The sequence below is a fragment of the Rhinolophus hipposideros genome, assembly GCF_964194185.1.
Source record: "Rhinolophus hipposideros genome assembly, chromosome: 7".
In the NCBI taxonomy this organism is placed as follows: domain Eukaryota; kingdom Metazoa; phylum Chordata; class Mammalia; order Chiroptera; family Rhinolophidae; genus Rhinolophus; species Rhinolophus hipposideros.
The window spans coordinates 78105742-78132586 of record NC_138053.1 but is presented as its reverse complement, the minus strand read 5'-3'; the positions used below and the strand labels follow the sequence as shown (position 1 = coordinate 78132586).

Below are 26845 nucleotides of genomic sequence, written 5' to 3'. Positions count from 1 at the left end.
ACAACACAAAGCTAAATCAGGACACTAACCATTTTGGTTTTCTTTTATGTGGCAATTTATTTAGCAAAGTCTTTCAGGTTATAGACACTATGTTCCAAGTTAGGTAGTAAAATGATTTTCTGATTAAAATTCAATGATAATGATATATTATTAGATAAAAGATAGGATATTTTAAGGAGTTAGAGTGATCAGCAAATACCAAAATAACTATTCTTTTGGTAGTTGTTTTATATTTTCTCTTTCTGAACCTAGGCTGCAGATTTTTGTACAGAATATAGTAAAGAGTAGAATCTATAGTCTATATGGTATAGGGTAGTATATAGTATATACAATAGTATGTAATACACACACAGAGAATATACAATATATTATATGAGATGGAAGATTTTACTAAACTTTCTAATTCATCACTGAAGAACACTTGTTATTCCATGAACTATGCCCATAGAAGTAGAACTTAAAGACTTTTCCAACTTAAGAACACAGTTGTAACATATACAACTGTGTGTGTGCATGTGTTGTGGATGGAGTGTTGGTTATTCTTTCAAGACCAAATCCACATTTTAAAATCTGAATATTAGTATTGTACAGTGGGACATTCTAGACTGAGCACTGGATCTCATTTAAGTCAGTTGCTTTTCTTATCCTTGGGGAGGTATATTCTTGAACCTTTTAAAATAGTTCCAACTTTGGCCTAAGACTTCATCAGAAAACTTTTTGAAGTCATTAATCGTATTCCATATAAGGTGATATGGCACATTCTTCCATAAAAACATTTTAGCCAAAATGCCCAACTATCTTAAATAATCAACTTGATTATATGTGGAATTGAGACATTTTTTAAAGCCTTAATTTCCTTGTATATATTTAATCAAATGATATCCACAGGAACCTAGTAGTTTATCCTGTAGATGGTCACACACAAAATACCCAACACTGGTGTTATTCAGGATCCCAGCAGGAAATAGGTAGCACTCTGAAATAGGATAATTGATGAGCATTTAAGAAAGGAACTATTTACAAACTTGTGGTTGGATTAAACCAACAAGGTTGGGAAAGCAGCCCCGGGTTAGTAATAGTGAGAATCTATTCCCACCTGAAGGTGCTAAGAGAGAGCAGTTACCAAAACCCAGAGAGAGCTGTAGCTGTAGCTTTGGGAGAGCTGGCTCACAGAGCATGTGGGCTTCATAGAGGAGGGGAGCCACTGCCAGCATGTGGCCTGGCAGGGAGGGAGTGGAGGGGATAATGGCCTGAACTGTTTTCCTGTCTCTTCTAAGTTTCCCATTGGTTGAACCCAACCAGAGGTCAAAAGACAAGCCTGCCCATTGGGTGCAGTCCATTAGAGTTCGTTTCCTGGGCCACAGACCCAGGGGATAAAGATGGAGGGCAGATCTGGCAGTGTAAACAGAGAATGGACAGCTTTGGTGACCATTCTCCAAGAACAAACTTAAATATCTTATTTCTTGGCTTTCTTCCCATTTCCCAGAACTGTATACTCTGGGAAAAGGAATAATGCTACATAGTGGAGTTCCTTGTCTACCCGGAAAAATGAATCAGCAACTTCTGGCTAAAATAACTAACTCTTCTCTTTCCTGCTTATCCCCATGCTTGTGTGTTTTAGAAAATAGAGCAGCAGCTTTTATGTGACATAAGAGGACAACGAACTTCTGGAAATTAGCATTGTCTTTGAGAAACACTTTGAAATGATGATATATTTAATTGAACCACATCAACTAAGAATGATTAGTTGCACTAATACTAGCTAAAAGTATATTAGAGTAAGCAGTGTAAAATTGCAAGCGCAATTGTCCTTATGAATCAGTGTTTCTCATTATTTTTGTTGGTTCTTTATTCATTTTATCTATGAACAGTGACTAAGAGCAGTGACTCTTGAAGTTTTAGGTAGAATATATGAGGAGAAAATTATGAATTTGGAAAATTCTGTTTTTTTTTTTTCAGCAGGATACAAGATTCTTCAGGAGAATAGTTGGAGAGCTCCCAGAATAAAGGAAAAAGTCACTTCCTGATCTAAATTCTAAGGAGAGAGGCAAAACAAAAATCTCTCTTTCAGACATACACACAATTTATTAGAGTAGTGAAATCTTAAGTAATTTCGCTCAAAATATGTTACAGCCATCAAAGACAGGTTGATAACAGGAATTTCATTTTAAAAATCAATACCTAGAAAAGTTTCCTTTTTTTTAATTAAATTTATTGGGGTGACAATTGTTAGTAAATTTACATAGATTTCAGGTGTACAATTCTGTATTACATCATCTATAAATCCCATTGTGTGTTCACCACCCAGAGTCAGTTCTCCCTCCATCACCATATATTTGACCTCCCTTACCCTCATCACCCACCCCCCAGCCCCTTACCCTCTGGTAACCACTAAATTATTGTCTGTGTCTATGAGTTTTCCTAGAAAAGTTTCTATCGTAGGATTAGATATTGATTCCAACTTCCTAACACTTCACTTCTCTGGCCTTGTAACCATCATTGACCTTCCAAATAACGATCCTAAAATTCTACAGTTCCCAAATCACACGTAGAATACCCTGTTGCATTCATCAGACTACATTTATCAACATACAGAAATGGCATCCAATAATGCTTCATTGTCATATGTGTCTGCAGTTTCAACCTTCTGTAAATATAGTGTACAGTCCAGAGGTAACCTAAGACATCTCAGCGTAGGAAAAATATAAATATTAAATGGCAAAGGGGGTTAGTAACTAGCAGGGGCACATCGAGAGGTCCTGGGTGCTCACTGGAGATAACGAGGAGGGCGTTTGCGTCTCTGGCCACATTCTGTATCTTCTGTATTAGTATGATGGGAAAACAAGCAGGTTCCATTTGTGAAAATTTAGCGGGCTATTCAATTATGATATGTGTAGTTTTCTTTGCATATGTTATACTTTAATCAGAAGTGTATATCTACACATATATATTTGTGTGTGTGTGTGTGTGTGTGCACATGCTAATCACTAATCCTGGTACTCTTACTTATAGCACAGGATATGGCTGCCCTTGTGTTGAGATAATTTTGGTTTCTCCCCTGGTCTTAGGAGATAGCAGAGTGAACAGCTTGGAAGTAAACACCGAGACATTAAGAAAAGAAGATAAATATTAATAAATATTAAGATTAAATAATTGGGCATTTAGATTAATAGTCTTGAGCTCAGAGTTCAGTAATTGAGTCTTCTAGTGGTGACTTCATGTCCTCCAAAGCAATTAAATTATGTAACATATCCTGTTACTAAGACTGGGGAAATTTTAGAAACCTTCCACCAAAATGAGTTAAACAATTTGCTGCTTAAAGGTGAACTTCACTTATTGTAAAATTGCGTTACCCCAACAATGATGAAAAACAGAGGTATAATTGTACTTCTCTTTAATAAGTTCTTTTGGTTAAGCTGTATTTAATCAGGAATTCCATTTGAACAAGTCACCATATTCCCAAGTCATTCCATATGATCAAAGTTTCACTGCAATGTGAAATCATCTACAAAGTAGATTTTAACTGTAAAGAAACATTACACATAAACGGCTGCACAAATGCAGAAATAGTTGGTAGGCTTAAATAATAGACTGTTAGAGCTGCAGGAAGCATCAGATATCATCTGATTCAATCCCAATACTTTACAATGCAGGAAATTTAGGCTTAGATTAAACTGACTTCCCAAAAGTATACAGTTTCCCCGAAAGTAAGACCTACCTGGACAATCAGCTCTAATGCGTCTTTTGGAGCAAAAAATAATATAAGACCTAGTCTTATTTTCCTATAAGACCGAGTCTTTAATATTAATATAATATAATTTAATAGATGTAATATAATACCAGGTCTTATATTAATTTTTGCTCCAAAAGACACATTAGAGCTGGCTAGGTCTTGTTTTCGGGGATACACAGTATCTAACTTCGGGTTGAGTTGCAACCAGAACTGAAGTATCTCCAAATGCTGATCTGTCCACCTTCATTCAGCCTGGTTCTCCAGAGCAGAGGTTTGGGATCAAGCTGACTTGGGTTTGAATTGGTTTACCTCTTGGATTTGCTAGTTGGGTGTGACCCTAGGCCCCAGTGACAGTTCTGTCCTGTGAAAAAATTTGCCTGGGCCTTAATTCAGAGGTACAGACACTAAGGTGCTGGATGGCAAGTGTCCTGAGAAGGCAACTCCATAAAACGGAACGAAGGCAGGAGGAGAACTGGAAGGTTCATTGACCTTTCTCTGTTGGAAGGAGACCAAGAAGAGGGAAGGCCCCCATGGTGGAGACCTTCCCAAGGGTTTTGACCTCAGCCTCTGGGCTGGAATGTACAGTGGAATTGTGCTTTCCTTCTGCTTGTAGGAGTGTCCTTCACTTTGGGGACCTGCAGGGATGATTGGTATGGCATTTGGACGTTATCCCTTCTATTAATGTAATGGCAAGTCTAAACATACTGAACATCATTCATACTCCCAAGTGTCATTGAGTTCTGTCACAACTGAGCCTAATTGTGGGCTTTCTTTAATGTTGTTTATGCCTGCGTGTAGATATCTGCCATCTATGGAGGCAGTAATAGGACTTGCTTCAAAAGACTGTTATGTGAATGAAAAGAGATAATGTATAATAGCGGGAAGTAAGAGGTTTGGTACACATTACAAAACTTGTGTACAATGATTGTTATTTAGTTACAAAACAATAATGGATTTGACATTGATGTTGTCCAGGAAGCTTGACCATTATTTGACCTAGACAAATTTTTCTTTATAGAGTGTATTACTTGAAAATAATGGTTTTAGTGAAAGCACTAGGCAACAGAAAAATGTTGATAAAGTACTTATTGTTTAGGAATTGAATCTAGTCCATAGTCTGATTATTGTTTTTCTGAAGAGACAAACATGTAGTTGAATCTTACTTTTTTCCAAGCCTGGTCTTTGAGTTGGAAGACCTAAGACCTAGCCCTGCTCCATTACTTAATAAAAAAGGTCAATGAGCAAATTGTCAGACCACTTTCAGCCTCAGTTTCATCATCGTCATAATGAGGTTGATAATCATACCTACACATTGGGTACTTATGGAGCTCAAGAGGGAGAAAGTAAGTGTACCTGAGGAGGCAAAAAAACGTCGGAGATGAACTTTAAAGAGTGAAAATCTTAAGGAAATTGTGTTTACCTCTTTTCTAGTTTTCATCTTGCTGCTACAAAAGGACACGTGGAATGCCTCAGGGTGATGGTTACACATGGCGTGGATGTGACAGCCCAAGATACTGCCGGTATGTGGTCTTTCTCTCTTAAATTAACAGACCAGCATAAGAGTAGGTATCACAGAGGTGATTATTCTGGAAAAGAAGCACGTAGAATCACCTCCAAAGACTAGGCTGTGACATGGTTTTATCATTTGTGCCTTTACAAGTGTTTTCATTTTATATGTGTTTAGTCAACTAGAGACTGTATGTTTCTTATCCTCCATTTTTAGAAAAAGTGTTATTTTTGAAGATTGTATGTGTGGATCAAGCAGTATTCCCTACCTTTTGTCTTTATGAATCGTGGTATGAGGTGATCAATGGAGTGAATTGTTTAGGAGCTCATTTTGTCAGCTATCTGAGATAAGCCCCATGGACAGAAGCTGTGGTCCTCATCTGGGTCAGCTGCCCGTGATTCTCAGCCGAGCTGTGTTCAGTGCATCTGAATCATCTGGGAACTTGGAAGGAAGGAAAGGAGAAGGACAGGAGGGAAAAGCAGGAATGAACAGTACACACACACCCCATATATACCCAGGGTCTACCCTCTGCGATTCAGATTCCATTGCCCAGAGGTTGCCAGCCAACTAGTATTATTTTTAAACCTCCCTAAGTGATTCTAATGTGAAATTAATGTTGACAAACGATGAACAAAGCAAGTGGAAAGAAAGTGGAAAGAACAAAGCAAGTGGAGAGAAAAGGTAGCAGAGCCTTATGTTTTATGAACATTGTTCTACTGGAAAGAGCCCTTCGGGTGTCCAGCCTGGAATTCTGCCCCTGCTGGCCTCCAGAGGATCAAAGCAGCTACAGATGGCTTCTCATTTCGTTCTTGTTCTTGGAAATCTTTGCCTTCTAGTGGGCTTTTGTTAGTTTTTACTAGAATATGAAATCAGACTAATTCTATAGTCTTTATCTAGGCTTTTCATTAATCCATAATGGATCCCTTTTCCTCCTTCCCCCAAGCATTGACCCCCCTCAGAATAGTTATTTGGTGGGGAGGATCGCAGAGGTCAGTCAGATATTGTGAGAATTATTACACAAAATATGGTTAGAAAACTTGTGTTTCAGAATTGTTTTCAAAATGTCTGTGGCACTTTTTTTTTAATTTAAATATTTTCAGTGGTTGGAAATCTTGATTCTTTTTGAATAAATTTGTTTTTTTAGGACAGGCCAAGAGCCCCTTGAAGTCAAGTCAGGTAAATGAGGTTTCACTGGTAAAACTATTTTTGGTCAAAAAATAGGCAGTGATTGAAGTAACAGATGGTTTTTCTGAGCAGTGCCGCGAAGAGCTCCAAAAATATTTCGAGAATTGGCAATATCAGTAGGCGAATGAATGGCTTCCTTGACTACCTTGATGGAAATACTAATTGATGTGGTGCTAATTAAAGTCATCTTTTATCTCAAGCCCAGTTATTTTGTTTTTAAAGTTTGTTGTTACCACTTTTAAAGTCCCCATAGAACAGTGTGTTTGGCTAAAGGACCCTTGATAGGATATATGTCCTCTAAGTAAACAGGGTTTCCGCTAAGCAAATCATAATCTAAAAGAATTAGCTTAAAGTGAATAAATTGGAGCTGTAATACAACTAGAATCCTGTCTAAAATCTATTTCTTAACATCAGACGCAGTGACAGCGTCTGATGTTAAGAAATAGATTTTAGACAGGAGTCTAGTTGTTTCCATCATAACCGAGCATCTCCTCTTCCCTATCTTTTTATTATAAGGAAAATATGTTTCTCTAATATGGACTCATTTGGGGAATACAGAAAACTCTAAAGAAGATAACCAGTGCTTGAACTCTTACCAAGAAGAAACAAATTTTACTATTTTGCTGTATTTCCTTCCAGATTTTTCCTGGCACATTTTTACATAGTTGAAATCACATTATATAATAAACTCTGCACCCTGCCCTTTTAAAAAAAATATTTCATTTCACCAGCATTATTTCCTGCACTAGCAGCTCTTAAGAAGCATAGTTTTTTTGTGGCCACAGCACACCATGTAGGTAGGTATTTACCACCCGAGTCCTAACTCAGTTTTTAAGAGCCTGGTGAAGTGTTGGGAAGTGAGGCACCCCAGTGCAGTGCACATTTCCTGCCAACTGAGGTGATATTGCCCTCCAAGAAGCAACCCTGGAGGGGATATTGCAGACCCATCCTGGCTACTTCTCTGGGCTGGTCAGTGGACGCTGCCAGAGTCCATTTTTTTTCAACTCTCATTGAAATTGGTGGAATCCACAGCACTTTGTGGCCCCAGGACATTGTCCAGACATTCCATGAATAGACAATGTCTCAGAGTTACCAGTCACTTCCCTCTCGCCTAGCAGTGAGGTCAGTACTTGGTCCTGGGCTTATTGTTTTACTTTGGTCTGAATGAGGCACTACCTTCTCATGATTTCTTGAAAGCATGCAAAGAGAACACAGGAACAAAAGAAGGAAAAAGCTGTGTGCAAAAAATGCCAATGGAAATGTCTGTTGTGTTATCTAGAACAACACGTCTCAAACTTTTTTCTGTCACAACAAACAAGATAAATGTGATGCCCACCCATGTCCTTCCTGTTGGCTAATCACTACCTCCATCTCTCTCAGTCAAGAAAGCACATCGGAGTTCAAGGGAAGGACAAGGACATTAGTCACTGTGCCTCAGTGGTCATCATTAGTCCAAAACATTTTTTATGGTGGTGAAAGGATGGATTAAATGGCTCGCCTCTTACAGGATTTGTCTTTTCGGTAAACCTCCTTTAAGTATTGCCACATTATTACTGAGATACAGTCATCTTCAATCCCAGCACCCACTGAGAACCAGTACAAAAATTTTACCATAAACCATGCTGCCCTGTAGAGTTGCTGAAAAAGCCTACTTTCAAAATAGATTACACTGACCCTTTTTATTCTTTTTATGAACAAAGTCTACAGGATGGTCAAATTGGTACATTCCCCTCCTTTCTAAACTGGTGACTGGATTTAAGCTGAGAAACAAAGGTCCTTTGGCATCTGTTTTTTAACAACTACCCTTCCACATGAAATGCTTGGCAGTCTGACCAGAGAATTTTTGTGGATGCTTTACAAACAATCTTAAGAGCAAAGAAGCACCATCAGAAAATAGTTACAATACAGTACCAATAGTCACATCCTTTTAGATATGGCCTTGGTGGCTTCGGTGAGATGGCCCATGTGGGCACCTCAGCAGTGTCCAGCACAGTGAGAACTCACAGTATTAGGCTCCTATATCATGACAGTTATTACTGCTTCCCCTAGGTCACCTTTACTCTCTTTTACACATGAGGCTTTTGAAAAGGTTTCACATCTTCATCAAGAAAAAGTATTTGATAACCACCAAGCTAACTGCTCTCATTGTACAAAACAGAAAAAGGAAGCCCAAATACTTGCAGAAGTTCAGGACTTATGTTTTTGGTTCAGGGGGTTTTCCCCTATTCCTTAATTGCCTGTTTGCCAAACAGCATCAGAGGCGCATAGTGTCAGCTGGGAAAATCGGTTCCTGAGCTCACTGCGCCACCTCTGAACTGGACCTCTGTTATTTGTCCAGCACCTTTCATTGCTTTCTTGGCTCCTGTTCTTCACTGAGGTAAGAATTGGCGGTTCTGTCTGTTTCTTTAGAAAACACTTCTGCCAGACAAATAGTAAAATTGACTCCTGGCTTTTTTTTTCTGGAAGGGAGGTGGGAAATGCCTGCATTTAGCACCCTAGTGTGTGAGATAAGATTAAACAGAAGCATTAACAGAAGATTAAAGTAGACCAAAGCATCTTCTATTTGTTATCAGTGCTTCTCAGAAGCATTAGCTTTCAGACTCCCTTTATTAGTGAGCCATATACATTTAACACAATGTGATAAGGTGGTGTAAACAAGTTAGAATTTTCTCTCTCTTGATAGGGCAGCTCTACTCCACCCTCACCCTCCCACCCCGCAACCCCGTTACTCCACCATCCAGGATGTCACTGTGGTCATGATGGCCCAGGATGACTCCCCAGGAGTCTGAAGCACAGTAGCAGTAAGGGGACCGGCAAAACAGTCCCCCAAGCACCTGCACTCAGGTCTCATCAGGCAGAAGCTCATTCTGTGGGCACAGCCTGCTTTATGGGAAGCTGAGAAATTCTGGGCAGCAATTTGTCCAGTTAAACTATAGAAGGTGGTAGAAACAGATTGAAGGATGATGTGCAATTTCACACTCCTATGTCTTAAATTTTCTCCGATCCCTTTGCATGCTTGTCTTTCATAATAAAATGCTTATTTTATTTTTTTAACTTTTATTTTGAAAGAATGTCAGACTTACAAAAAGTTACAAAGGAAATACAAAGAATTAATTTCCATACATCCTTTACCCAGGTTCCCTAAATGTTAACATCACCACATTTGCTTTATCAAACTCCGTGTGTATGTATGTATATGTATTTCTTTTCTCAAAGAAGAAGAAAGAATTAGGATAGTGAGAGGTGAGGTATGGAAATATATGGCAGAGAGTCCTTAGAAGGGAGAAAACTTGAGAACCCTTATTCTTCCTTAACGTCTCTAGGGCTGGTTTAGCTTTTGTTTTGATTTCTGGGTGGCCCTCCATTCCATTGTGGCTCTCACCCCTCTTAAATTGGATAACGTGTAAAGATACGAAAGGTAATATTCATTTTAAAACTCAGGCACCTTGGAGGATGGGTCATTTAAAATGTAACTGCAAATTATAGCCAAAGTGTATTTCCTGTTTTAATTTGGAATAAAGAAAAACCAAAAATGATTGCAGATTTACAGTGCTTTACTTGCTATTAACTCATGTATGGGAGGTCAGAAGGGCCAACCGTATGCAATTATTAGCATAACCTGGTCATGAAAATATTTCAGATGATACACACACAGGCAAAAAAAAATAAATCTTTTGATTCTATATAAAACACTATGCAAATGTATACTGGGGATAATTTCATAACTATTTAATAGTGAGAATGGTTATTATAAATCAATATTTTATACTCAGATCTTATCTCGGGAAATTACAAGAGAGATAACATCTGTGGTTCAGTAATAAAACTTTGATGTAAAAATGAGGATTTCTAGAAATAATGTTTAAATATTTTAAAATTGTAAATAAGAACCAAATAAATGTACACTTTTATTGTTTAAATATATTAGGCATTCTGAAATTCCTATTGTTAAAATATTTTATACCTCATCTAGTTGAGTATCACTTAATTATTTTTATTTTTCTAAATGTTTTTATATAATGATCTGAAATGATCATTTCTCAAACTTTGGCTTTTTGGTATGTGTTAGCCATATCTTTGTATCCTGTGATTTTATTGGTTTTAAAATTTTTCACAGGCACTTGAAGAATATGTTCTTAGTCCCATCAATAATTCCTCTATTGTATTAGTCAATTATTCTCTGTTTTCTCTTGTGATTTTAAAGAATTGAATAAATGGATATTGTCTGAGGGTGTTTGGGGGAAGGTGTTTCATGGCTAGAATGGCTGAGCCATTCTTCTCAGACTGTCCTTCAATCATAAGATTCTTAAACCACTTGTAATAAACCACAACTCTTGCCTTTTATAAATAACATTGGTCTTTTTACTTCCAGGTCAAGTTCTGCTTTAATGCACTTGAATTAGGATTGCCCTGTTATTTGTCTGTGGGGAAATTGCTTCCTGATATTCCAGACAGATCCACAGCTGAATGGGGCCCCGACATATGCACTGTCTCGTTACAGTGAGATTCTGTCACTAATATAATATATTCTCTTTAGAAAATTTTGCATTTGAAAAGAGAATTTTGTTTTAATGTTAGCAGTGAGAGGCCTCTCACTTTGGTGTAATGTTGTTCAGGGAATTTTGGGACTACTTTAAGTGAAAAATACTTTAGTGCTCCTGTTTAGAAAAACATATCCCAAGGCCAAGGAATAAGAGAATTTTGTTTTCTCTAGAAACATCACACTTACTTCCAGGTGTGACTAGAACACTGAGAGTGAAATGGAAGCCTGTTGTTTATTTTACGATGAATTGTTTAAATCTCCCTACCATCCTGTCTTTGGGGAGCCATGCGTTTTTACAACGGGTAATGTTTATGTAGACAAGCTTTTGTCTACCGCATAGAGGAAAGTTAATGCATGCATACATGACATAAACAGTCTTCTGCTTACAATCAGGATGGGTTCCAGAAGTTCATCTGTAAGGCATTTGTTTAAAGCCCAGAATAGGCTTGTCCTTAGAGACATTGGTACAAATGATGGTTGGGAGCCCTGCTCGCCCAGCAAAGCCTATTTACTACATAATGTACTGAACACACACCGTCATTCATTATACGTCTTGGAAGGAGGGGGGCTCATGCAGTGAAAGAAGGAAGGGGTAGGGAAGATGGTTGCCTTCCTGCTTCCAAGGGTCTCATTTCCCTCGTTTCCTCATCTTTCTTATCCTCATCTGTTTGGGAGGGGATGGAGGGATCCCTGCCTCTCAGTGCTTCACCCCATATATACCCCCTCGGCATACCCTGAAAAGCTCTCAGTACAGCTGGTCTCAGTAAAGAAGGATCTGATCTATTGACCGCATGCTTTTGTGCAGCTCTCTGTGGTCCTAAACCTTCTAATTTTTAAATACGGTACTTCCTAGCCATAGCAATTCTCTAATGATTAGTGGATTTCCAATCAGTGTTACAGAGTAAAGACTAATTCAGCAAGGAGAAATGGTATTTGGAGACTGGACCACTGTATAAAAGAAATTTCTCTAAGTCAGTGGTTCTGGACTGGGGGTGATTCTGCCCCCTACTCCCAGGGGATATTTGGCAGTGTCTGGAGACATTTCTGATTGTCCCAACTGGTAGAGACAGAGATGTTGCTTAACATCCTACAGTGCACAGGACAACCCCCTCTAGCTTAAAATGTCAGTAGCTTTGAGGTAAGAAACCCTGCATTGAACCTGTTCCAAAGCATGGATTGTTTACAGCTGTTAACACTGAGGGTATCTTAGTCGAATATGAGTTTGGAAAATGTAGGATTTAAGAGTTTACTAGATGTATTGGGTTGGCTGGCGGTGGTAACTTTTGATTTCCTCTCCCCAGATATTTGTAATGAACATACCCTCTCGTTTAAAGTAACAAGTATGTATTGAGAGCCTACTGTGTGCCTGCATTATCACAGGCACTGGGGATATAGCAGGGAATTAGACACAAAAATTCCTGTCCTCACTGAGCTTACATTCAAGTAGAGAAAGGACAATTAACTACATAAATATGTACATCTGTGGAACGAGAACAAGGGGGCAGGTGGGAAGGAAGTGTTTGAAAGCCTTCGGTACTGTGAAACACAGAGAAATGAGGAGGGAGTAGGGATAAAAAGGGTGGGGGAGAAATTGGAATCTTCAGTGGGGAGGTCAGGAAAGGCCTTGTTCAGAAGGCAGGGGTTCAGTGGCATTGGAGAGAGGTGAGAGAGCAAGCTGGGTTGTCCTAGAGGAAGAGAATCCAGGCTTAGCAGAGAACAATTTGTCAAGGCCCTAGGCTTGGGAGCCCACTGTGCTGGTAGCCCCAGGGCCGCTGAGCCCCTCTTCCATAGACATCCTATAAGTGGGAGCAATGGGGGCACTTGGATATAGTATTAGGATTTCCTAAAGTTATCTGTCCGGAGAAACATCAGACAGCCACATGTTGGGGTCGTGTTCTATGAAGGAATGTAAAGAAATGCTACTTTAACTAACAGTGTGTGGGGTTTTTTTTTATCACTCTTTCCCTTCTTTTACATAAGAACTTTGAATATCTGAGAACGCTGGTAATTTCCATTCAGGGACTAGAGTACATTTGGAGGAGAGAGAAATGAGAGGTCAAAGGTAGGAAGTATGGGCCGGAAGTATGTGGGTGTTTGGTATGTTCTCTGCTGGCTCGCAGGCTGCCTGTATTGGGTCCCTAGGCCTGTGGTAGTCCCAGCCTGGTGTGACTGTGGACGTAGGACATTTGGTGTATAGATTGACAGCTGAAAGCAGAACTTGCCCTCTGCATGTTATAAGTCCACCATAAGCTTCTAATCCAAGCTTAATTGCACCCCAAAAGAATGGCAGTTGGAGCAGACCCTGAATATTATCCAGTGGGCAGCTTGCTCTGTGTTCTCCCCACTTTTGTCACACTTAACTTTAGAGATAAGAAATTGAGGCCTTCCTCTCAAGAATAACAATCCCATCTTTGTTGGAGAACAATTTATTTCCTCATAGTTGTCTTCATTACAGAGATAAGAAAGAGATTTAAAACGTGTGGCTTTTGTTTCCCTTTTCTTTTTAAATCCATCAGGACACAGTGCTCTGCACCTCGCAGCCAAGAACAACCACCACGAATGCGTCAGGAAACTCCTCCAGGTAAAAGAGGCCAACAGCTTCAAGTTAGAAGCATACGAGTACTGTTTTTAAAATTTAAAGTAACCTTACCTGTGAAAGAACAAATATTCTCTCTCTCTGTCTCGTTCTCGCTCTCGCTCTCACTCTCGCTCTCACTCTCGTGCTTTCCTTTAAACACTGACCCAGAAGGTGGGTTTCCTAAGAAGCTTCCTTTTTCAAATGGCATCCGAAGAGATGATTTCCATAGCAATTGCACTGGTAGGGAAGAGGGTCCTAATCACCATTCGGAGTGTCTTCCTGGAATCCAGTCCTTTTCTCCCCTTTGTACAACTCCTCTCTTTTCTTTTCTGAAGGACTTGTTCCCATTAATTCGTTAAAAAAATTTTTTTTTCCCGTGCTGTCAGAGATCCTTACAATATACATAGGATCTCCACTATCCTAGTATTATCTCTTCCAATCATTAGTAGAATAAAGACAGCTCTTCCTGCCAAGCAAAATTGCAACCATTGTTTCCTTGTATGTAACTCGATGAGTTTTTAGGTCTCAGTTTTTAAGTTCTTGGTTTTATTCTTCACTATAATTTTAAGCGAACTCCCTGGTTTGATAACCTTGCCAGGAAGTTTATAATGATCGCTTGGGGTGACGATGTCCGTAAATCTTTAAAGATGAATAGTTAATGAAATCCCAAGACCAGTCCTTACTTAAACAGCCAGCTGTTGTCAGTCCAAATGCAGGCTGGCTGTTTTCAGGCACAGCAATAAATCTGTGTTTGGAGTACTGTCTGTTCTGTGTCGCTGTCGTCTCAGCCGTCAGAGCACTGTTCGGGACCCTGCATCTTGCTTTAATTTGGCTTTGCAATTCTAATGCAGAAATGTGGTCACATTCTTTAGCTTGTCCTGCTCTGTTGATCACACAGCTTCTTGTCTTGCATTACACCGTGCAAGCTACCACCAGTGCCAGGAATGCTTAACTTTAACAGGTCTTTGAAGCGAAATTCAAGAAAAATAGATCAACATCTGTGATTATTATTATTTTTCTTATGAGACTTCTCCCTGGAAACAATTAAAATGGAACTTTTCTTATCTGCCTTCCCTGGGGCTGGACACTCTGGTTAAATGAAAATCATTGATTTGCCCAAGTAGGTGCCCTGCCTCCACACTCGTGGTCTTACTTCAATTTCTTAAATTTCTAAGTTTTTTAAATCTCCATTCTCATCCTGGCTTGGTTATCGAGACTTCGCATCTGGCTCTGATTTTAAGGAAGAATGAACTTGACAAGCTGGAAATCCTCATGAGCAAGGACGAGATATTCTAGCCTCTAATGTAATTTTATATCTGGTTATGCAAATGGTTTGGTTTTTCTCTGGAATCTTTGAAGTCTTTAAACAGTTCCTTGTGCTGTTCTAAAATTAGGCCAAAGCATGGTAAGTTGTAACTTGAGCTCCATTTTTCTCACCACTGAAGGGCAGACAGACATTTCGCTTAAACATTGCCTGTTCTTGCCTCCCTGAACTGACAAATTATCTGAATGCTGTTCTTCTCTCCAGGTAGGTGTGAAAACCTGAGGATTTGCTATCCTCCCAATGGGTTGCTTTCCTTGGGTCCTGTGCCTGTCTCGCCAGTTCTTTACCTCTCGTCTTGGCAATCCAAGCCCTTTGTGATGTGTCCTCTGTTATCTCTTGCCACCCCTCACCCCTGCACCCTCTATATTTAGTCCTCTTTCTGGGCTCTCTAGATGTTTGCTCTTACTGTCTGTCTGCTGGAGATACTCGCCCTCTCCAGTGGCTGCCGTTTTGAAGTCTTACCTCCTAAAGTTAAGAAACACAAATAGAGGCTTGTGAAATCCTTCAAATTCAGATGAACTCTCTCCCTCCTGGTACAGCCCACTATTTCCCCCACTCGTCTAGCAAGTGTTCCCTGGGCACGATGCACTGTATCAGGCATCGAGTATATTATACTCATGAGCAGAGCAGCCCCTATCTTGGTGGAGCTTGCAGTCTGGTAAACAGTACACAAATACACGTTACAAATTGCACAACATTAAGAGGAAACTATCAAGGTACTGTGAGAGAGGAGTGAGGGGTGGTGTTCAGGAAAGGCCTCGTGGAGGAGGTGATATTGAAACTGAGAACTCAACAGTGCAAAGAGCCAAGGGGAAAGCATTCCAAGCAGACACAACCGCAAGTACGAAGGCCTAAGTCAGGAAAGGCACGAGTAAGAGAGGAAAGAAAGCCAGTGAGTGGGCCTGGGGCAAAGCCGGTGAGGAGAAAGGTATATCATGACCTTATATGTCATGATGGACAGCGTGGGACTGTGAAGAGCTTTTAAGCAAAGAGTGTCATTCACAGTTTTTAAAAGATCACCCTAGTTGTATACAGAATTGATTAAAGGCCGGGCAAGCTGGACTGTTGAGTTCTACCAAGAGGCTGTCCAGCTGAGAAGGTGCCGGCTTAGACTAGCTCGTGATGGAGAAACAGAAAACAGTCGACCCAGGGTATGTTTTGGAGACAGACTTGACAGAACGTGCTGGAAAATTAGATGTGGAAGGAGGAGGAGAAATCAGAGGTGACTCAGTAGTTTCTGGCTAATTGACTGGATTGACGTGGCACTGTTAATGGAGACGAGGAAGTGTCTGGGAGGATCAGGCTGGGGGGAGGGGAAGGGAACCAGAAGACTTCTTGAGGCGTTTGTGAGACATCAGAACGGAAATGGGAAATAGGAAGTGGGTTATCAAGCCTGGTGCTTAGCAATGACCTCTGTTGTGTACAGACAAGAACACAGGCTCCAGCTCAGCCTCTCTGGGTTCAAATCTTGGTTCTGCCGCTTACTGCGACCTGAACAGATTATTAACAGCTTTATACCTCAGTTTCCTCATCTGAAAATGAGACTTAATGATAGTATCTAACCAGGGTTGTTAGAAGCCTTAAAATAACTCTTTGAACAGTGCCTGGCTGTGATAGCTAATAGACAATATTGTTGTTATTACTAAGATATACGTTTGGGAGTCATTAGTTTCTAGATCAGGGGTGTCAAAACTGTGGCCTGTGGGCCAACTGCAGTCCGCAATCCATTGTTAATTGGCCCGCAGCAAATTCCAAAAATATATTTAGTTTACTTAAATAAACCAGGTGAGGCAATACGTACTTCACCTCGAGTGAGTGGCCCAGCTGTTTGTGTATTTTACCGCCTATGGCCCTTGGTAAAAAACGTTGAAAAAAGTTTGGACACCCCTGTTCTAGATGGTATTTTAAGCTATGGATGTGGATGAGAATACCAAGGAAGAGAGCTTAGAGAGAGGCACTGAGGAACCCCAAAGTTTAAGGTTCTATGTTTGGCAAAAGGAGGAGAAGTGACCAGAGCTGTGGGAGGAAGACGAGGATAGATGGGCCAGGCAGGGCCCTAGGAGCTAAGAGGATGGCGTGTCAACAGGGTGACAGTTTGCCTGTGTCGTGGTTACTTGGAGATGAGTCTCCCTCCTCGTAAGAAACTACAGGACCCTGGAGCGTGGCAAGTGGGGCTCATTCATGTTTATACTTTTCCTCATAAGTCCCATCATACTGTACAGGAAAAAGATAAACTGCATAGAATGGAACTTTATTATATGGATGTGTTTATTTTTGTCTTACAGTCTAAATGCCCAGCCGAAAGTATTGACAGCTCTGGGAAAACAGCTTTACATTATGCAGGTAACTGTCATTCTTTTATTTGTCTTCTTCTGCTATAAGACACACTAACTTCTCATTTTCCTGATTCAAACCACTAAACCTACCATATTTTCCTAGTGCTGTTTTCTGTCATCATTCCTAGACATTCCCATTTTTTCATTTTGCAAATACCAAAGAATGAACCTAGAATTCATCAATTGCCCAACAAACAACCAGTAAAAATGGTCATGGTTATTATGTTTTAATCAAGGTAACATTCTTGTTTAATCTAAGCTATTCATAAGCATTTGTAGATATCAGGTAATGTGTGACACAGCTTTTTCTGACTTGGTGCTCATTAAAAACATCAATCAGTTTATCAACCTCTTGTTTTACTATCTGTCACACTGCTTCAAGTGACAAAACATTGACACTGAACTCTGGGATGGTTAGAGTTACACATTTCTTTTACTGCTAGTTGTGGAAAAAGCTAAGTCAAATGATTGCCCAACAGCAGCTGGCAGTTGCCAGCTTTAGGTCTGGCTGACACTGAAATTAAACAATAATTGAGAACCTCTTCCTTCACCTTCCTGACACCATTTCTCTTCAATGCAAACTGGGTAGAACCTAAACTTCTCCTTGCTAAGAGGGTTTGATGTCCTCCTTGTGAGAGTGCTTTTGTGATCAGCTGGGGTGTTTGTTTTTCCCTTTTCTTAGCGGCACAGGGCTGTCTTCAAGCTGTGCAGGCTCTTTGTGAACACAAAAGCCCCATCAACCTCAAGGATTTGGTGAGTATCAGGTGGCCACTCCAAGTGGAGGTGGACACTGTTTTCTAGAGCACTGTGGGCTACTTTTGCAAGTCACTAAGACCGTGGAGACCTAAGTGTTTGGCAGATTCTATAGATTGTCAGTGTAGATCCTTTTCTGCAAAACAGATGTAAAGTATTAGCTTGATGTAATCTAACCTCAATCTAAATATTAGTGACACTTACATTTTTTTTGATTTTTGAAAGTAAAAAAGTTTAAATAGAAGTTCTATTGTTTTCTTTCAGCTCCCCATGTGTCATCTTGGACATTCCTGGTTAGGGTTTCTCAACTTTGAAGACCACCTCTAGCCTATTTTAACCTCCTGGACTATTTGGAGAATGGATTTACATGCCTATTGCTCCTGGTTACAGGGTTAAATTTCCCACTGTTGCATGGGAATTGATAAGCATACTTATTCCTGATGGGGAAATTGTGAAGTAAGCTTACAGAATCTGTAAATAAATTCATACTCCCCGAATTTCAGTACTTTATAACCAGAAAATATTATAACTTCATAGATATAATTTTAGAAATGTCTCTGAAATTCTATTTTAAGAAGAGACTTTATCTTTAGCACCAACTGTATTTTTAAAAATCCCCACGTTAAAATTATTGGATAAATTCTAATTTATCTTTTTCCTTTGCCTATTTGAAAACATCTATTTTAAATATTACTGTCAACCCCGTTTGTACGGTGTGTTCAAGGAAAGAACAGAATAAAAGCTTGTCTTTCTGATTGTGTCATTTGAATCAGGCCTTTTTCACCCCAGGATTATGGAAATAGTTACCTATGTATTCTAGCATTTTTTTTTTATTTGTTTTCTATTGTATTCTTCATCCATCTATGGATATGAGTTGAGGATCTAATTTCCTTTTTTTCCAAAGGAATTGTCAATTGTTGTAACATATTCAACCAATCCTTCCTTCCGTCCATCTCTTTATCTAGTCATGAGTCAGTAATAGGCAGACTTTTAATTAATGTGGTGATTTGATATCTAGGAACATAATGAAAGGGTGTGCTTTCCAAGAAGATGATAGTGACAGGGTACATATAGTTCACTCAGAAGAAGCTGCTTAGAGGGCAGTGGGACCTACTGATGCCATGTGAAACAGGTCCTTCATTTCTCCACAACTATCCCTCAGTAAACATGGGATATATGCCTTGAGCCTTTACATACTTTGTGTTCCACTCCCTCATATCTTCATCAGACTGAGTGATGGCCGAGGGAACACGCAGCCCAAGCGGCTCAGGCTCCTGACGGAAAGCTAACAGTCAGTAAAATGCCATAAGAAGAGTGGGGCTAAGATACTCAGCTGGGGCACAGACTATCGTTGGGGTGGCGGCGGGGGAGTTACATATACAACCAGAAGGATAATTCAGGAATCAATGTAGAAAGAACAAGACCTTTGTAATTCTGGCATTTGGTGTCTGACTTAAAATCATCTGAATTTGTCTCCTAGGATGGGAACATACCACTGCTTCTTGCAGTCCAAAGTGGCCACAGTGAGGTCTGTCGCTTTCTTCTCGACCATGGAGCAGATGTAAATTCCAGGGACAAAAATGGAAGGTACCACAGAATTACAAATCATGTGATTTCAGAGATACCCATATTCTGAGAGTCTTTCAAAATATCACAGCTGTATTTTGGATCATTTGTTATAAAGTGGTTTTAATTCTTTTTTCCTGCCTTTTTTGATAATCAAGAATCTGTTTTGACTTAAAATATTTTTCCCCAGACCTCTGGGAACATCACTGAGTCTGTGATGAGATTATTAAATACGAAAGTGAATAGGCCATTTCCTATGACTTTTCATGCAAAACTCAATAAATGTAAACATATTGGTTTCTTTTTGAAAACAGTCTTAATAATGTATATAAATAGTTTAAAATGCTTGAGGTGGAAGGAGGACAAGATTTGTGCCAATCATAGTAAATTCCATCATGTTTAGAAGATTATGTCTATGTTATTTGACCTAACATGGCTTAATGTTTTGAATTATTCTGAGGTTTTAAAAAACAACTACCTAATTTCATCTTGATAACATTCCATTGTGAATTCCCTAGATTACTACAGCACTCACTCTTCTTTTCCCTGTTTTTAAGACGACTGAAATGATTTTCCAGGAAAGAGTTGTCACATTTTGTTGGTACTAATTTGGTGTCTCTCTTTTTCTTTAGAACTGCTCTCATGGTGGCTTGTGAGACTGGGAGCTCGAACATTGTGGAAGCCTTAATTAAAAAGGGTGCAGACCTAACCCTTGTAGATTCTCTTGGACACAATGCCTTACATTATTCCAAACTCTCAGAAAATGCAGGAATTCAAAGCCTTCTATTATCGAAAATCTCTCAGGATGTTGGTATGTGAAAGAAAATAGCCTGTGTTGTTTTAAGTTTATCCACTGCATTTTCCCCAAAGGGTAAAGGAATTTGTGCAACATGATATATTTTATTATTCTTTTAAACATATTCTTGAAGAAAAATGAAGTATTAAATATTGTGTATGTTGTGTGTGTATCCCCCCCACCCAAAGCAGATATGAGTTATTATGATTCTCATAGTTCTTTTTTTGTTGTTGTTTTCCACTTTTTCCTCTATAGATTTAAAGACACCAACAAAACCAAAGCAGGTATTTATCTTTGGGGTAGGGTTGTTTGTTTGTTTGTTTGTTTGTTTGTTAATCTTCGCTTTGGGGAATTTGAAAATGTTTTGATTAAGCCACTCTGTGGTCCACTAGAAAACTGATAAAGACTAGTGAAAACATTTGAGGAGTGAAATATCTTTAAAATAAATGATTCATTGTTATAAGGTGGTAAATGTTTTTGAAATGGTTTACCCTATTTTCAGAGCTTGAACTTATACTTCCTACTTATATAGTCATCTTTTTCTGAAAAGTTACTAATATTTCCCATTGTTGTGAAAATGTTTGATGTGGTTTAAACTCTGAAATAACAATATTTTAAATACTTGTAATATCACAAGAATTGTAGACTATATCCATGGCATTGTTAGATATTTAATGAAAATAAGAAATTTAGCATTTCCTTTTAAGTGGGGCTTTTCTAAAATGTCTTTAGCATTACACAGAAATTGAGAAGTTTGCCCTGTTATTTTGGAGTTTTTTTAAAAAGCATAGTCACTCTTTCTTACTTTATTAACAAGATATATGTTTGGCTATTATATTTACTCATTTATACATCAGAGTTTTTGGAAAAAAATATAAACACACTGAGTACTGAATTTATTATGTACTAACTGTCACTTGTTTATCCATAACCTTCAGAGATAAGAGTCTTCCTTTCCCCTGTATTTATATTCTTTAAGAAAATGAATGAAAAAAAAAAAGGAAAATAAATGGAAGTAATACAAAAGTGGAGAAAATACCATGGCTTTGCTTTAAGATGAAAGCTAGACTTGGAATGTATCCTGGGTTTTAAATTGTGGCAGAGAACCTCTCATTCTCTACTTTCCCAGTTTTGCACACCAACTTAATCTGATTTTGTCTTGTGTTTTTTTATTTTCTTGCTATTAAAGCATGGGCTGCTGGAAGAAGACTTGGAGCATGCGTATTACTTATTTTAATGTTGGTAGCAAATTTCAGATCTTGATAAAATAAGACATGCATGAGCTATTGAGGTTTTTCTCATTGTTTGATGAAGCTATTTGCTTAGACTTTACTAACCTAACTAACCCACCTCCATTCTTTGGACTGTGATAACTTTCAGCATGATCAAGTCTCTAAAATAAGCTCAGAAAGAAGTGGAACTCCAAAAAAACGCAAAGCTCCACCACCTCCTATCAGTCCTACCCAGGTAAAAACAAAAGTAAACCAACAATGAACAAACGTACAACAACAAAGTCATAGTCTTGTCATTTTGTGTTTAAGCCAAAAAGAAATGTTTTAGAATTGACCCTTAAATGCACATTTCAAATTTTCTTCAGTGGTTTTAAATTACAATTGTGGTACAAAGGCTTTTGATTATTTGTAAAAAAATAGGTTGATTCTTATTGATTTCAAAACTGAAGAATTAACAGTATTTTTTTGAAAGCCTCAAGGAAATTCTCAATCTTTATGACAGAAACTTTTTCCTTAAGATAATAAGTTTAGTCCCGTTAGAACCTCATATTTACAGCTCTAGTAAAGGACGGAAGAATGGGTAGCTGGTGAGGCAGTTAGTCGAAAATGAATTGTAGTGGGTTTCTTAAAACACTGTTAAAATATATTGGCCTTTCTAATTATATTTAAGGTTGATAATATTAAAAGCAGCTTACATTTCAGATTATAGTGACTACTGTATAGAGGAGGCAGTGCAGATATCTATAAAACGGCAAATAAAAATAGGCTGAGGTTTGTTATTAAAAGAATCATAGGCCATAAAAAGAATAGTCCATATGCCAATAGTTGAGAGAAATATCACATTTAATAAGTAATTTTAACTGTGCTAGCATATTTGTTAATAATCTCAACCTGCAACAGAAATTTTATAGATTTTTAAAATTGATTCAAGTACATACAAGAGCAAAGTTACTTAGTTATATTCTGCAAACGTTCAAAAAGTATTTGAGGTAGCTGAGTTACGTTGAAAATATATTACCTCTGAAATAATTAAAACGAAGGATAATTACTGTTAGATTTATTTGCATTGGTTAAATTCTTTGACACTGGAGAAGAAAAGACTTTGAAGAAGCATTCTTTATCCGTGATTTTCACTTTGTTTGTTTGTTTGTTTTTCTTATTTAGTTGAGTGATGTGTCTTCCCCAAGATCAATAACCTCAACACCGCTTTCAGGAAAGGAATCAGTGTTTTTCGCTGAACCTCCCTTCAAGGTATTTCTTTTCTGTGTTTAATTTTGCTATTGAATTGTATGACACATAATAGATCTGGTTTAAGTTATATAACACAGTGCAGAACAGAATATACTTCTCGGTGAGGTTTACAACCTGTCATTAAGAAGCATCCCTTGGTTATTTTTCCTGGCATGGACCCCATACCAAAAGAGTCGGATGAATAAATTACATTCATTAAGTAGTAATTTCTTCATTTAATAAAAATGGACAAAGATAAGAACTTAACCTAATAACCAGTCTTCTTACCAACTTGAGTTGATACAATGCCAGTCAAAATTGGAAATTTTTGTTGTTCTCTGATATCTTTCTGAGAAGTAATTGCATCTTTTTAATTAAGCTTTTTCCTGACTATAACAGTAATATGTATTGATTTTAGAAATTTTTAAAAATCCATTAGGTCTGTTCCATCTGATTCTGTATATCTTTTGTTGGAAAGTATTTTAAGGAATGGACGGTTATTTCAATGCAGTATCTGTTTACCTAACAATCCCTAGAAAATTTGCACTTGGGAGGAAAGTAAAATTTATAATTGTTAAAATGAAATTTTTTTTTTACATTAAAGTTTATTGGGGTGACAATTGTTAGTAAAGTTACATCGGTGGCAGGTATGCACTTCTGTAATACATCATCTATATATCACCTTGTGTGTTCACCACCCAGAGTCATTAAAATGAAGTTTTAATGGTATGCCTGTATATTTATTCCCCCATCCAAGGAATTACTAAAGATAAATTTTCTTTTAACTTGGAAAAGATTCTATCAACTTACCATTTTCCTCACTTTAGCTAGATTTTATTAATAAATTCTTAAGACGAATACCTATACAAGGCAAGGCAAGGAAAAGAAGTTATGCTCTTACAATTAGTACCATAATCTAATATGAGTATGGCTTAAAGGAGGCAATGCATTCAAAAGAATAATATTGCAAGCTGATTTTCAGAAATAGAGTATGTAAAGATTTTCATTTCCTTAAAAACCATGAAAAGATCAAGTGACACTATTTAGAATGGATTAGGTTTAAAAAGATGAAAAATAGCAATTGTTGATGACTGTGAAAGAACTAGAACTATCATGCTCTAGTGGTGTACAATGGCACAACTACTTTAAAAACCTATTTGACAGTTTCTTTAAAAATTCAAAATATACCTAACACATGTTCTAACCATCTCCTCATAGATGTTTACTCGAGAAGTTAAAATATATGTCTCAAAAAATCTTATACACAAATGTTTATAGCAGCTTTATTCAAATATCCCCAAACTAGAAAACAATCCTAATGTCCTTCAAGAAGTGAAGGGATACAGATAATGAGATTTTTCCATATAGTGGAATATTAATAAGCCATAAAAAAGAATGAAATGATATCCAAGCAGCATTACAGATAAGTCTGAAAATCATCATGCTGAGTGAAAGAAGACAGACACAGAGAAATTCATATACTATGGCATTCCATTTTATAGGAATTCTAGAAAATTCAAAAAGGAGAGTAGTGGTTGCCTGGGAATAGGGTGGACAGGGATTGACTGTGTGAGGCATGAGCAAACTTTTAGTGGTAATGGAAATATTATGTATCTTGATTATAGTGGTCATTCTATGGGCATATATCTCAAAAAAACCCTCAAATTGTAAACTTTGTATGGGTGCTGTTTATTGTACTTTAATATAGGTGAAAAATAAAAATAAGCATATATTTTTTAAAGTGAAAAGAGCTTTTTGTAAAGATAAGCATTTACCAAAAATGAGCCATTTCAGTTTCAGCATTTGGGCCTTTACAAAAGTTCCTTTGCTGAAAATTATCTCACTTATTGTTGTCTGCAGCTCATCTAGATAAAATATAGTAATTTCTGGCCAGCCACTGTATTTTGTTTTGAAATGAGACTCTGGCTTTTAAGTTACAAGAATTTTTGCAATATATTAACTGATATTCACGGACAAAGATTAGAAGAAATATTTAGGAGATTGCTAATCCAAGACCGTAAGAATTTTTATTCCTATATAAAATTACCTTTTCCTTCACTGAAAGGTCTTCTTTACTACCATTTCTCTTAGAAATTAACAACAACAACAACAATAATAATAGCAGTTAATTTGTTAAATGATAATGCTAAAAAGTACTTCTCATATGTTTTAATCAATGTATTACCCAGGTAGGTAAAACTTCTATTTGACTTCATTTTGAAAGTAGTATTTGCCATCTCAAGTTTTAGGTCACAGCCCACTAAATTAGCTATAACATAACATTATCATCTTAAAAGATATTTGTACTACACTTACTAAATGAAATTTCTGAAAAATATCTTGAGAATATACCCTCTATTACTTGTAATGTTTTGGAAAGTATACCTTAGTAGATAGTTACCACTTTTATTCACTTATATTTTAAAATACATTCTTTCCTGGAGATTTTATGTTTTTCTGGTAACACCAAGGAGGAACATTTGCTTGATTCTTTTATGGAATGTTAAACATTCGGGAATATTCTTTTAAGTCATTTTTGTGTTCCAGCAGGCTGAGGTCAGTTCCATACGGGAAAACAAAGACAGACTGAGTGACAGTACTGCAGGTGAGATGAAAGGGCATTCGTTTTTCCTCCTTTGAGCCATCTCTATTCCATGTCCGCTTAGAGAGAGCAAAGGCCAACCGGGGCTACTATGTAGGGAGACTGGAGAACCCCGGCATGCCACCCCAAAGCTGCCAGTCCCACACAGGCGGACACTGTCTGTACTTCAAGGGCCTGTGCCCGGATTTAAAGGAGTCTCAGAGCCTGGATGTGAAAAACATATATCTCTGTTTTCATTTGTCACTATCTACATGTTAACACTTCCTTCAGTTATGAACGAATATAGGCAATAACTCACAATGGTAGAAGCAGCCTAGGGACTTGGACAGCAAGAGAATTCACAGATAATGTCATACCACGTTACAGTTATTGCAGGTTTCTTGAAATATCATTTATAATATTTCTACTAGAAATTCTGGCAGTTATTAGACCTGCTGCCAGATCTTGTTATTTGTTCTGTTACAAAATAAGTTCTTGAATTACTGTAGCCTGTATATTCTATTTTACGCATTTAAAAAGATTTTGAGTAGAGGTCCATGGACTGCAAGCCGTCAGTTGGCAGCTCCTTGAAGGTGAGCAGCAGGTTGTTTCCTGAAAGCAGAGCCAACCGAGCACTTCTATGGCTGCCACAATCTAACTTTTCTACTTTGGATCTTAAATAGAGGCATGCAAAACTGGGGTACTAATGAAATCCCACATAATCGGATTGTCTCCACCAAGATAGGGTTTAATTTATTGTATTAAGAGTCCAATCCTGCAGGTTGACTCTCTAAGAATGTAGTATAGTACTTCAGAAGCAATTTAAAATGTACAGTAGATTATTTCAAAGGTCTTTTTTTGCTCCAGTGTTCAGTTTCGTAGTCTTAGCATTTCATGTGTTTGGAGACTTTAACTTACATAATTTAGAAATATTAAACTTTCTAATTCCTGGCAGAGATTAATGTTAGTATAACTGAACAGTTGTTACATTGGATACTTTAAAATCCATCCATTTTATCTTAGAATTTCTGTTGCTTATAATTACAGTCATGCTCCCAGTCTTCTGGTTCATTCCACGCTCACATGACTTCATGTCATGTCATAAAGGTGTGGCTTACTCACGAGACACCAGAAGTAAGCATTTCCATGAAGATCTGTCATTTTGCATCCTTCCAAATTAATATTAAAGCTTTCATCTTTGTATTAAATGGCTGTGAGAAAATTAAAAAATAACAGTAAAAAATTTAGATCAGTGCTATTCAGAATATAGTCTGTAAAATGTCGTCAGTCCAGATAAATAAAGAGCTTGCACCAGAAGGTCATCCAGCTATATCAGTGAGCGTGCCAATTTGTCCAGCTGACATTTTTTTTTCCATAGGAAGACTTTCTGGATGAAGGAAGCAGTACATTGAATACTATTCTGGAGCAAGTTTCTTGACTCAATCAGTGAACACTTTGAGCAGCTTTGCTTTAGATACTCT

The 26845-nt window shown here is 37.9% G+C and overlaps 1 protein-coding gene across 7 annotated transcripts in view; it reads left to right on the top strand.

The window, feature by feature from the left end:
* RAI14 (retinoic acid induced 14) overlaps window positions 1-26845 on the top strand; it is a 135942-nt gene that overhangs the window by 98624 nt on the left and 10473 nt on the right. For 3 of the 7 annotated variants that reach the window (XM_081053667.1, XM_081053666.1, XM_081053665.1), the window contains 10 exons: window positions 5165-5253; window positions 13485-13549; window positions 17156-17213; window positions 17889-17959; window positions 19440-19546; window positions 20158-20336; window positions 20577-20605; window positions 21702-21788; window positions 22718-22804; window positions 25331-25388. In XM_081053667.1, the coding sequence (XP_080909793.1) occupies window positions 5165-5253; window positions 13485-13549; window positions 17156-17213; window positions 17889-17959; window positions 19440-19546; window positions 20158-20336; window positions 20577-20605; window positions 21702-21788; window positions 22718-22804; window positions 25331-25388 (830 nt within the window). The remainder of the gene's footprint in view (window positions 1-5164; window positions 5254-13484; window positions 13550-17155; window positions 17214-17888; window positions 17960-19439; window positions 19547-20157; window positions 20337-20576; window positions 20606-21701; window positions 21789-22717; window positions 22805-25330; window positions 25389-26845) is intronic. The other 4 variants (XM_081053670.1, XM_081053669.1, XM_081053668.1 and 1 more) reach the window with 3 other exon arrangements.